At 42.8% G+C, this 10,582-nt stretch overlaps 1 protein-coding gene across 1 annotated transcript in view; it reads left to right on the forward strand.

Annotated features, from left to right (window-relative positions):
- The window catches only part of LOC138605735 (sodium-coupled neutral amino acid transporter 3-like), a 40,968-nt gene that overhangs the window by 19,121 nt on the left and 11,265 nt on the right, over positions 1-10,582 (forward strand). The window contains exons 6-8 of the mRNA XM_069678150.1: positions 5,347-5,420; positions 6,260-6,352; positions 6,590-6,671. Of these exons, the coding sequence (XP_069534251.1) occupies positions 5,347-5,420; positions 6,260-6,352; positions 6,590-6,671 (249 nt within the window). The remainder of the gene's footprint in view (positions 1-5,346; positions 5,421-6,259; positions 6,353-6,589; positions 6,672-10,582) is intronic.

Genomic DNA, 10,582 nt, shown 5'->3' on the forward strand with positions numbered 1-10,582 from the left:
ATGTGTAACTCCGTGATCGGAAAAACCTCAGAATGAATGAACCTAGCTCACAGATGCGGTCTGACTCATTTTCTTCCCCTATTAAGTGTTTCTAGTGGAGGTCTGAGTCACACATGAACAGCACATCATTGTATTGTAATTGTCTTATATTAAGCAGGCAGCGGTCCATGTGTATAACAGAGACGCAGGGCGCATTCGTTTGATAAATAAAGGCTCAAATTATCACCATACTGGAAATGATTCATGTTCTTTAAAAGACTATTTCAATCACAGATAATTGTCTGCCTTGCACCAGTGGGTGTACGAACTGTTACATGTAACTTAACATTAAAAGCAGCTGCTGCAGCAGCGTCTATCAGGATACTGACGTCATAGCAGACTGCAGCTTACAGCTTGATCACTTGAATTTTTATGCAGTTGTTTTTACACCTGATTTAGATGCAATGGGAGCCTTCATACCTTGACTATCCATAAAATGACAGTGAAGCAGATTAGTCAAGCAAATGCTCTGTTAAACCCTGAAAGATAGTGTAGCCTTGTTTGGGATGCTGACGTGGATTATCAAGATCTTTTCTTCAAAGCAGTTAAAGATGGTCCCCAAATCATGCAGATATGTAGTTTCATTTTTTCATCAACAGTTTAACTAATAATCCTGGAACAGCTGGGCACTGTGTTTCTGAACAAACATTACGTAAACTGGCCTAAATAGTGTTTTTGTTTCGGGACTGTTTTCTGCAGTGGATTAACACACATTTGGTGCTTAAGTATTTATGGCACCAGGAGGGTGTACGCGGAAGTGACTTTACATAGTTATTAACAACAATGGAGCCCAATGGCAAAGAGAAACTTCGCCTACACAGACTAAACTTGTAGCATTAAAACAAGAGTTACGGATGTAACTACGGTTCTATGAATTCTGGATGACCACAAATGAAACACTGTTTTCTGGTCTTGTAATGGTTATTGTTGACAATAATAAAAACAAGAGTGATCCTTTTAACATTTCACTGGCAGTACCATTTATTCGTACGACTGTCATGTATTTAAGTGGCTTCATCATGGCCAGTTTTGGTGACCATCCGATTATTCACAGACTTTTCGTGCCTGAATCTGCTGCCATCAGTGAGAGAAGATCTAGTGTGCTAGATATTACTCACATCTCCTCCCATGATGGCAAACAGTGGTGAAAGCTTTGATTTATGTCGGCTGGATTCTGCACAAACGTGATGAAACTCCGGGGTGGAACAGACTGTGTGGTGGCCTAATGTTGGACTGACATGCTGTCAAAGCTTTACATGCTAATTTTAGTCGCACATGCATGTATATATTTCTTTGTTTTCCACGAACTGTAAGTCTGTTTTTTTTTGTTGTGGATTTCTCAAAAATGATCCGGGCGATGTTTCCAGGGGGTTATCTCACACCGCATTGCACCGGCAAAATCAACACTTCCTTCCTTGAGCTGCTTTGACACCTCTTCCTGACAGTGCTAGATTGCAAGGCAGCTGGTGCTGAAGCTGAGCAAAGTATTTTTCTGTGCAAGATTAAAGGACATTGCTGTAACCGCCAGAATCGTTTGTTAGTTTTTTTTATGGAACAAAAGGCAGCGTTGTTTATTTAACAAAGCATCCCCCAATAAAATGACATTGCAGAGCCTTGCAGTGAGAGGTGAAGGGAAGCTTTGGATGTTTTAGTGGGCTTGTAGCCGTAGTGGAACAATTAGATGTTCTCCCGCTTTGTAGGCCCGAGGCGGTTTGTTGACTTAACAGCAAACTGTACGGTAGAGTTGTGACAGCATATTAACATAAGAGTTCGAGATTGAAATCAACGGGAGAGAAGTATGAAGCTAGTTTTTGCTTGAGATGTTTTCATGTCTGCAGGATTTTCCCGTGTGTTGGAGAAAGCTTCTTAATGTGAGCTGAGTTGTGTGACTGCGGTTTTTCTGCTGTCTGGACTTGTTGAACAAAGCGTCACCGAACACCGAGGTCTTTGACACTTGGCTAGACAGGAGACGAAACGAACTCCAGCTGATTAGTCTACATTTCACTTTGATGAATGCACGCAATCGCGTGCAAATTAATATTACGTGACTGACCACAACAAAGAGCGAGTATGGAGATGAAAGGCCGTGTCATTGTGAGCATATCTGCACCATCTTGTTTCAAACAATAGAGCAGCGGCTGAGAAGTACAGGCAGGGGCAGTGGGACATATTTGGCAGAGGAAAAGTGGCATTTTTTTTCTGCGTTCCACATTAGACTCCAGAGATGGTGATCGCCTCAAAAAATATTTAATCTTTTTTCCTGGCAATGTGCAGCGTCTTTCTGAACCTGAGGTCCTGCTCCTGAAGGGGACAGGAGACCTGGAAATGCAGCGAGCATGTTCGCTCAAATAAGGGGAAGACAAAATAAATGACAGCAAGAAAAAGGTCTGTAGCTGCTCGTCCACTTCAACCTGCATGCTGATGTGGCGCCAGATTTATTTACACCTTTTTTAATAATAAATTATCTGTTCATTGATACCTGTAGTTATATAATTAAGAACCACTTATGATTCTTAGTCATATGGGATTTAAGTTCTGCGCTGATATTCTATCGTCTGGCCCGTGGAGATTTCCACCTCTACCAGTTAAGGTATTATATTTAATACTTCTTTGTGAATGTCCCGTGTTTCTGTGTCCCTTACAGCCCCATGATTCATATCACACAGATTTTAGTTGGCGGGTGCAGAGGCTTCAGCGGGTCAGTGGCCCCAGCCCGGGTAGGAATGCAGCGGGGTGGAAAGCTGAGAGCAGAGCTACAGTGACCCAAGTGTGTCAGTCTGTCTGACTGTCAGCAGATCTGTCCTCCCACTGCCACTTGACTGACTAAATCCTCCACAGCAAGTCAGCCCAGCATTCCTCCACATGCTCTGAAAAAAAGCCAAACGAGGAAGCAAAAAAAAAGAAAAGAAAAACCTTGCCAACAGTTGAAGTCAGGATGAAAGACGTGCAGCCTGGCTGTCCCTGAAAGGAGCGAATGGAGAGAGTGTGTGTGAGAGAGAAAGTTAGTGTCGCCAGCAGCAACGACAAAAGAGGAAGAAAATAGGAAATAGTTGGAATGAGGTGGAGTGGGTCAGGGAAAGTTAGTGGACCAGGGACTCATTCACAAATGTCCTACTGATGATACAAACAAATTACATATAAAATAAAAAAAATATATATAATAAATATCCTGCAGCTTGCATGCAGATAAGACAGCCTTAGTGTACATAGGAGCTTTCCCCAGTGGTCGTACAAATACAGAATTTCCACCACATCATTTGTGGATCTCAAATATTTGTTTGTTAAATGAAGCAATAAGAGCTCTTAGAGTCGTGCCTGCAGTGCCTGCATGTACCAGGATTCAGTTTGGTGGCAGTCACAGCCTCAGCCGCAGCCCATCTCCGATCAGGGGCGCTGGAAGTCACTCATAGCTGGAGGTGCTGAGAGAAAGTCAGTCTATATGATGATGTAATACATGTATGCTGCGCAGTTGTTGTTTTTTTTGCATCAGTTGAAATATCAAAGATTATTTATTTACAGCATTTTAAACTGAATCTTCCAGCGTTTTTTATTCTGCAACACATCAAACTTGACTGTGTATCAAAGCATGAACAAAAACAACAACAAACAACAACAAAAACAGAAGAATACTGCACAGAGAAGATCAGGGAGTGATAGAGAGTTTACACAGATGAGGCCTGTTCCTCATTCAGTATACAGCGCATGTATATAGTACAGTAGTACACATAGTACAGTGTGTCATTCCATACAGGAGACGAGTGACATGCAGACAGATGCAAATTCAGACCATGGTGAAGCCGTTCTCATATTAAATGAACTCCCAAAGGTCAACATTTGAAAGTAACGATTAGTTACTCTCCTTTACTGTGTAACTCACAGCCATAACCCCGTCACACATCCTGTTACACAGTGTCCATGTAAAGCTGCAGTGATTGAACTCACTGCTGTCTTCTTCTTATTTTCAGTTAAAAACTCTCTGAAACACATAAATGTTGCAAAGCTCTGCAGGAAGTATCATAAACTATTTAGATACTAGTGATAGCTAACAGATAAAAACCACACGCTCAGAGTTACGTCACCGTTTTATTAGCTGATGGTTTTTTATGTCTTCTGGTTGTAGGGGCTGCAGCACCCTCAGCACCATACCTCCTGTGCCCATGTCTCTGGTATATACTGCTGACCATCTCAGACAAACCCTGTAAATGTTTTCTCCTTTGAGCATCCTCTGCACTTTTCATTGTGTATTTTTGTAGCTAGTTTGTGATGCAAGAAAAGTGGGAGACTGGAAATCCAAGCTTAAATAGGCTGTCGTTCTTTTATGTCACTGATGAAGTAAATGACTGCGACGGTGACGAAAGAAGAACCGCGCCCCGAAGACACAGACAACATCAATACAACTGCTGACATGTTTTTTACTGAATACTTAACTTAGACTGCGGGACATAAGGTTGAAAATTGATGGAGTTTCCCTTTAAATAGTAGAAACTACCTGATCAGTGTATCAACAGGTCCAAGAAAGTGTCTAGTCGTAAAGCATATCGTGAACTCTTAATGTTAATTTGAAAAAATACCACATCCTCACCGACAATAACATTACTGATTAGCCTGCAGAGTTCCTTATAGGTTCTCATTTAGTCTACGGTTAATAATGAGGTCCTTCTTGGTGTAATATATAATTGACAGTGTCAGTAAATGCTTCTGATCTGTATTTTCAGAATGATTGGGAGTATTGCCCCAGGTTACTTCACTCAGGCCTCCCCAGATGTTTGCTCATATCCTCATCTTGACTGATTTTAATGAGAGATTTCGTAGAGGATTACAAACAGAGAAATCCGATGATGAGATAAAATAGATAGACGCTTGTTAAAACTGAACATGAGTCAGCAGAGAGCGAGAGAGAGAGAGCGTGATTGGAGGAGCTTTTACATAAAGTGTTGTTGTGAGTGAAGTGGGTTATTCCAGCACGGAGGAACAAAGACGAAGAAGATTAATGTGTGCAAAGGATTTTCCTCATTCTGTCAATCTCAGCACTGCGTTGGAAACGTTTCTTTTGAGAGTGTCCATCTGGTGTGCCTGTGATTACTTAGTGTGTCGGAGGGCAGGGGTGCTGACAGGGCAGCCTCCTCGGCTCAGCTTGAGTAACAATTGAGGGTAAAGAAGAGCCACAGGGACTCTGTTCGTCCAACACAATCTATGTACTGGCATGTAGAAAATGTATTCCTGTGCTGCAGCTGCATAAACAGCCTGCAGGGTGATGTAGAGTTCAAAAATGTACTTTACATGTCTGTCTTTGTGTGTCTGTTTCAGGGTACTTCTAACAGTGGTGGCGGTCCTCTCGTCATATTCCATCCATTTACTGCTAAAGTCATCTGGTATTGTAGGTGAGTATGTGCCTGACAATGTGCATCTTCTGATTCAAAGACGTCACCAGTACATGTCAATGTGGTGGAAAACGTAGGGTTACAATATTAACAAGTACGGATTGAAATAGGATGGATATGGAAAGCTCCATGTCATTGGCTTCCTGTGACCTGAAAAGTGGTGTCATCTGCAAAGAAGCAAAACTTCGGTTGCTCGGTGCAAAACGAAAACTCGCTAGTTTCTTGTTTCCCACCACTAATCCACAGGAAAATTCAGTCTATTTTCACATTAGTGCAGCTCTTCAACACAGACGAGGTCGGCGGGATGATCGAGGCGCTCCGTTACCCAAGGTGACTTATAAGTGAGACGACCTGGCACCTCGCCCCGGTGCTGGTTAATGCTGATCACGCTGATTACACCAACATTTCAACACCGTTAGAAATGACAGACACACTGTATAAATAACACAACTGCAGCCCACAAGTCTATTTGTATTTATGTTATAAAGAAACGTGTCGCTCCACCTGAACACTCTCTACTTGTTTATGTGGGTGTCAGAGTCTCTGAACCAAAAGTGATAAAAGTAGGAGAAGGGTTTTGTTTTGTTAGAAGAAAATAGACTTCACAGTCCCAAATAATAAATGATGAAACACATACATTCATCTGGTGCAATTCCCTGTATTTTTTAAAATCGCAATAAATATCACAAAACAAAACAATATCGCAATGTTGCTTTTTCCAGTATCGTGCCGCAAAAAGTCTTTGAACTGTGGTCATGTATACGCTTTATTATCTTTACAGTTTCTTTACAGTCCTCGACCTTGTTAAAACACATTTCACTCTGCTGTGTGTGACTCAGGTATTCGTGCGTATGAGCAGCTCGGTTACAGGGCCTTTGGGACCCCGGGGAAGATGGCGGCAGGTATCGCCATCACGCTGCAGAACATCGGAGGTGAGGTCACACCGACATCCGTCCTCACACTTACACATGTTTTTGCACACTGAGTTCTGGGACAACACGGTGCCATTTGTTGCTTGGGATTAACATGTGTATGTGTGAGGGTGCTTACATTGTAAAACTGTTCATAAGCCTCTTTGTAGTTACATTGATAAAAAAAAACTTGCTTGATCTATTCAAAATAAATTGAGGCAACTCACTCACTGGTTCGTTTCTATCTCCTTTCCACAGCCATGTCCAGTTACCTGTACATCGTCAAGTACGAGTTCCCCTTGGTCATCCAGGCCTTTCTGAAGGTGGACAAACCTGCAGGGTGAGTGGTCAATGCATGAGAGAAGAGTTTTCCATCATACCATGAGGTGACAAATGAGTGCCTTCAGTTCGAGGGAACATACACAGATCAGCCATAACATTACGACCACTGACAGGACAAGTAGATAACATTGTTTATCTCATTACAATGGCACCTGTCAGTGGGTGGGGTATGTTCGGCAGCAAGTGAACACTTTGTCCTCGATGTTGATGTGTTGGAAGCAGGAAAAATGGGCAACATAAGGATGTGAGAGACTTTGACAAGGGCCAAATTGTGATGGCTAGAAACTGCAGCTCTTGTGGGGTGTTTCCGGTCTGCAGGGAAACCTACAGATGCCATTCATGTGGATGTTGACACGTACCACCTTCCTAATCATTGTTGCACACCAAGTACACCCCTTCATGGAAACCGTATGCACCCTGCCTCACTGCAGAATGATTCAGGAAGGGTTTGAGGTAGTTCACGGTGTTGACTTGGCCTCTAAATCCCCCCAGATCTCAATCCAGTGGAGCATCCGTGGGATGTGCTGGACAAACAAGTCCGATCCATGGAGGCCCCACCTCACAACTTACAGGACTTAGAGGATCTGCTGCTAACGTCTTGGTGCCAGATACCTCAGCACACCTTCAGAGATCTAGTAGAGTCCTCTATGCCTTAATGGGTTAAGGCCTGTTTCTGCAGCAAAAGGGGGTCCTACACAATATTAGGCAGGTGGTCATATTGTTATGGCCAAATTGAGGCGGTACAAGTCTGATTTGTTTTTAAGAGGCTGTTGCTGAAAAAAAAAGCAGATTATGAATAGTAAAACTGTAATGGTGATTATTTTAGCACTTAAAATTGTACTGATGACTGTTGCGAAACACCTTAGAGTTGCCTGTGCGACACTAAATTCACCTATATACACAGAACTATCAGATCTTTTTATAATGAGAAGCGTGTTTCACCCTCCATATAAGAGTTGTGTTGGGCTGTGCCAGTTGGCGTTCCTGCTGCTGCTCTGGATGTTCGGAGCAGCTGGCGTGAGAACAGCTGTGATAGTGACCCTGGAGGAGGAGAGCAGCGCGGCCACAGAGAAACGCACACATCAAAACACAGCGAGACTCCATGGCCCAAAACGTAAACCATGGGATATCACTGGCCGGCGCAGGTGGCCTCAGAGACAAACAACACTCACTTCCTTGGGTGGGATTTGGAGTGTGTATTACCCCCTCACACCTTAACCCTTACCCCAGTTAGACTCTTTCCTCACCTACTCATCCGGTTTGAGAGATGTGAGTGAGTTACACAGCTCTGTGTCAACAGGCTGAGGTTTCATGGATTGAAATGACACTGCCACCATGTGTGCTCTTAAATTCAGACTGATAGAGTCCATACAGTCTATATAGAAGTGATATATTGTGACATCCACATTGTTTTCTGGTGCCACCTCTGTTTTCTGTGTGTAGCCATGCTTGGTGCTCTTGGCCGCGGTCAACAATCACAGTTGATTTGAAAGGACAGATAAGATTGTCCCGGTGGCTTTTCATCTCGTCAGTGGGCGTGTGTTTATTGCTAAACTGTACAGAGGGCGGACAAAATAACAGACAAATTACAATCCCATTCAATAGACTACATAGTTCGACAAGAAGTGCTACTTTGTTATAGAATTTAATGGTAATGTAATGATAGAACTGAATTACAGCTTAACTTGTGCAGTTTTCGATGGATCTATGGATCATTATTTTTGGATTTTATTAAGAAAGACATTAATCTAATCTTAATGTTCAAGCAATCTAAACCCAGACGAGAAAGCCTTCATATACAGGTGAAAATGAAATATTAGTGTAATTATTATTTGGCGCCAGTGTAGCTCAGCGGTTAAAAAATACAGAGGCTATAGTCGTCGATGCGGCGGCCCCGGGTGCAACTTCCACCCTCGGCCCTTTGCCGCATGTCATGCCCCCATTCTCTGTTCCCACTTTGTGATGTCACAAAGTGCAGCCTCAGCAGGCTTCGGAGAGCTGGCCAAGAAAGAAGAAGGAAGTGGGCTTGTAGGGGCTTGTAGAGGAAAAATGATGGATTTTTTTTTACTGCAAATTATGCTAAGCTACTGCACAGGTATCACATAGTGAAATATGAAGCTTGGAATTGGCATCATACCCCTCCCCCATTAATAAAGGCATAAAAGGCCAAAAAATTATCTTAAAAAAGTCTAATTATTAGAATTGACCTGATTTTTTTTAAATGTATATTTTTATGTGATTAAAAAGTAGAAAAATGTCACTGTCAGACTTGTACTGGCACAATGACAAAGGATAAACAAAACCTGAACATTTGAACCTTTACATTGATCGTTGTTGCTCGGCTCTCGTATTTTGATATATGTGTAATGTTCCTGTTTACTTCCCCACCCTCTTCTTGTGCACATGCATGGTTGTGTGTCAGTTTGTCTCTGCATGTGTGTTGTTTTTAACAAACACCACTCTGGTCTGCTCACACGCACAATCAATGAACACCTGAAGCTGCGTTTGTGTGCGTGCTTGTTCCACCAGTCAACTTATCAGAGGTCTAGTGTTGTGAGGAGAGTAACAACTGTTATCAAGTTTGTGTCACTCTTAGTGATTTTTGGTGATTTTCCAATTATGTGTTTGTGGAACACTCTACGTTTGTGTGTATCTGTGTGTATTTGTGTGCGTGTGTTGATGAGATATTGTGACCGTGGTCCAGATGGCCGGAGGGCAGGATGACAACGGGATAGAGTCTTTTTTGAGATGTGTGTGTTTGCGTGTGAGTGTGTGTGCGTGTGTATCCAGCAGATGTTGCATCTCTGCAGTGTCTCCCACCTGACAGAGGGCAAGAAATTAATCACCCCCACTGTGTTGATCTAAAAATAGCACATAGAGGTTTGCTTTGTATTCACGGCTGTGCATCAGACATTAACATATGGTGTGATGTTTCAGGGAAGACTTTGTTATACGTTTCATAAATTCTTGTAGTTCAGTCAAAATGGTGATTTGTGTAACTACGCAGCCTGTGCACGATGTTTACGTTGCGTGTCCTTCCTCTGCCCATGCTGGTTTCCTCTGGGTGCTCTGCTTTACTCCAGCAGTCTGAACACATTAGGTTGATTGGTGACTCTGGCTTACCTGTAGGTGTGAATGTGAAAGTGACCTGTGATTGGCTCATGACCTGCCCAGGGTGAACCCCGCCTCTCGCTGGGAATGTCTCCATCCCTGCCACGAGCCTTTAGAGTAGGTTAGTATTAGGGATGCACGATATTATCAGCAGGTTATCGGTATCGACCAACACGCCGATATCCGCCGATATAACTAGCCGATAAAATAATGGGCTGCTGCATACTTGATTACATGCCCGACCTTGGCGCAATGTCCCCGGCGCGAAGAAGACCTGTGCGGCGCAGCGTGATGACGTCACTGGTGCCTACCTGCAGCATGAGAGAGTTAGAAGCCAAAATGTCAGTGGTGTGGAAGTTTTTCAAAGTGTCTGAAATAGATAGCAAAACTGTTATTTGCCATGACTGCTCAGTTTCGGTGATGGGAGGAGGAGCCAAGGCAAAGTCTTTCAACACTACAAACTTGATTAACCATCTCAAGACCCGTCACCCCGACCGTTGTGACAGATGTGATAAGAGTATCACCATTATACTGTACGCTAATTCCAATACAGAAGAGAGTTGATGATCTCTGCAATTAGGTGTGCGGGAAAAAAATATCGGTATCGGTGAACGGCTAAATGAGTTGTAAAATATCGGCATATCGGATATCGGCAAAAAATCCAATATCGTGCATCCCTAGTTAGTATAGATCATGATGAGTAGTTGTATAATGTCAATTCTGGCAAAGCTTCAAATCAGTGACACTGATTGAAGACAGTGTTAGATTTTCATACAATTTAGGTGTCATTGTGATTAA

The sequence above is a fragment of the Semicossyphus pulcher genome, unplaced genomic scaffold (assembly GCF_022749685.1).
Source record: "Semicossyphus pulcher isolate SPU_LCO1_2020_fin unplaced genomic scaffold, fSemPul1.0.p SCAF_3, whole genome shotgun sequence".
Classification (NCBI taxonomy): Eukaryota; Metazoa; Chordata; class Actinopteri; order Labriformes; family Labridae; genus Semicossyphus; species Semicossyphus pulcher.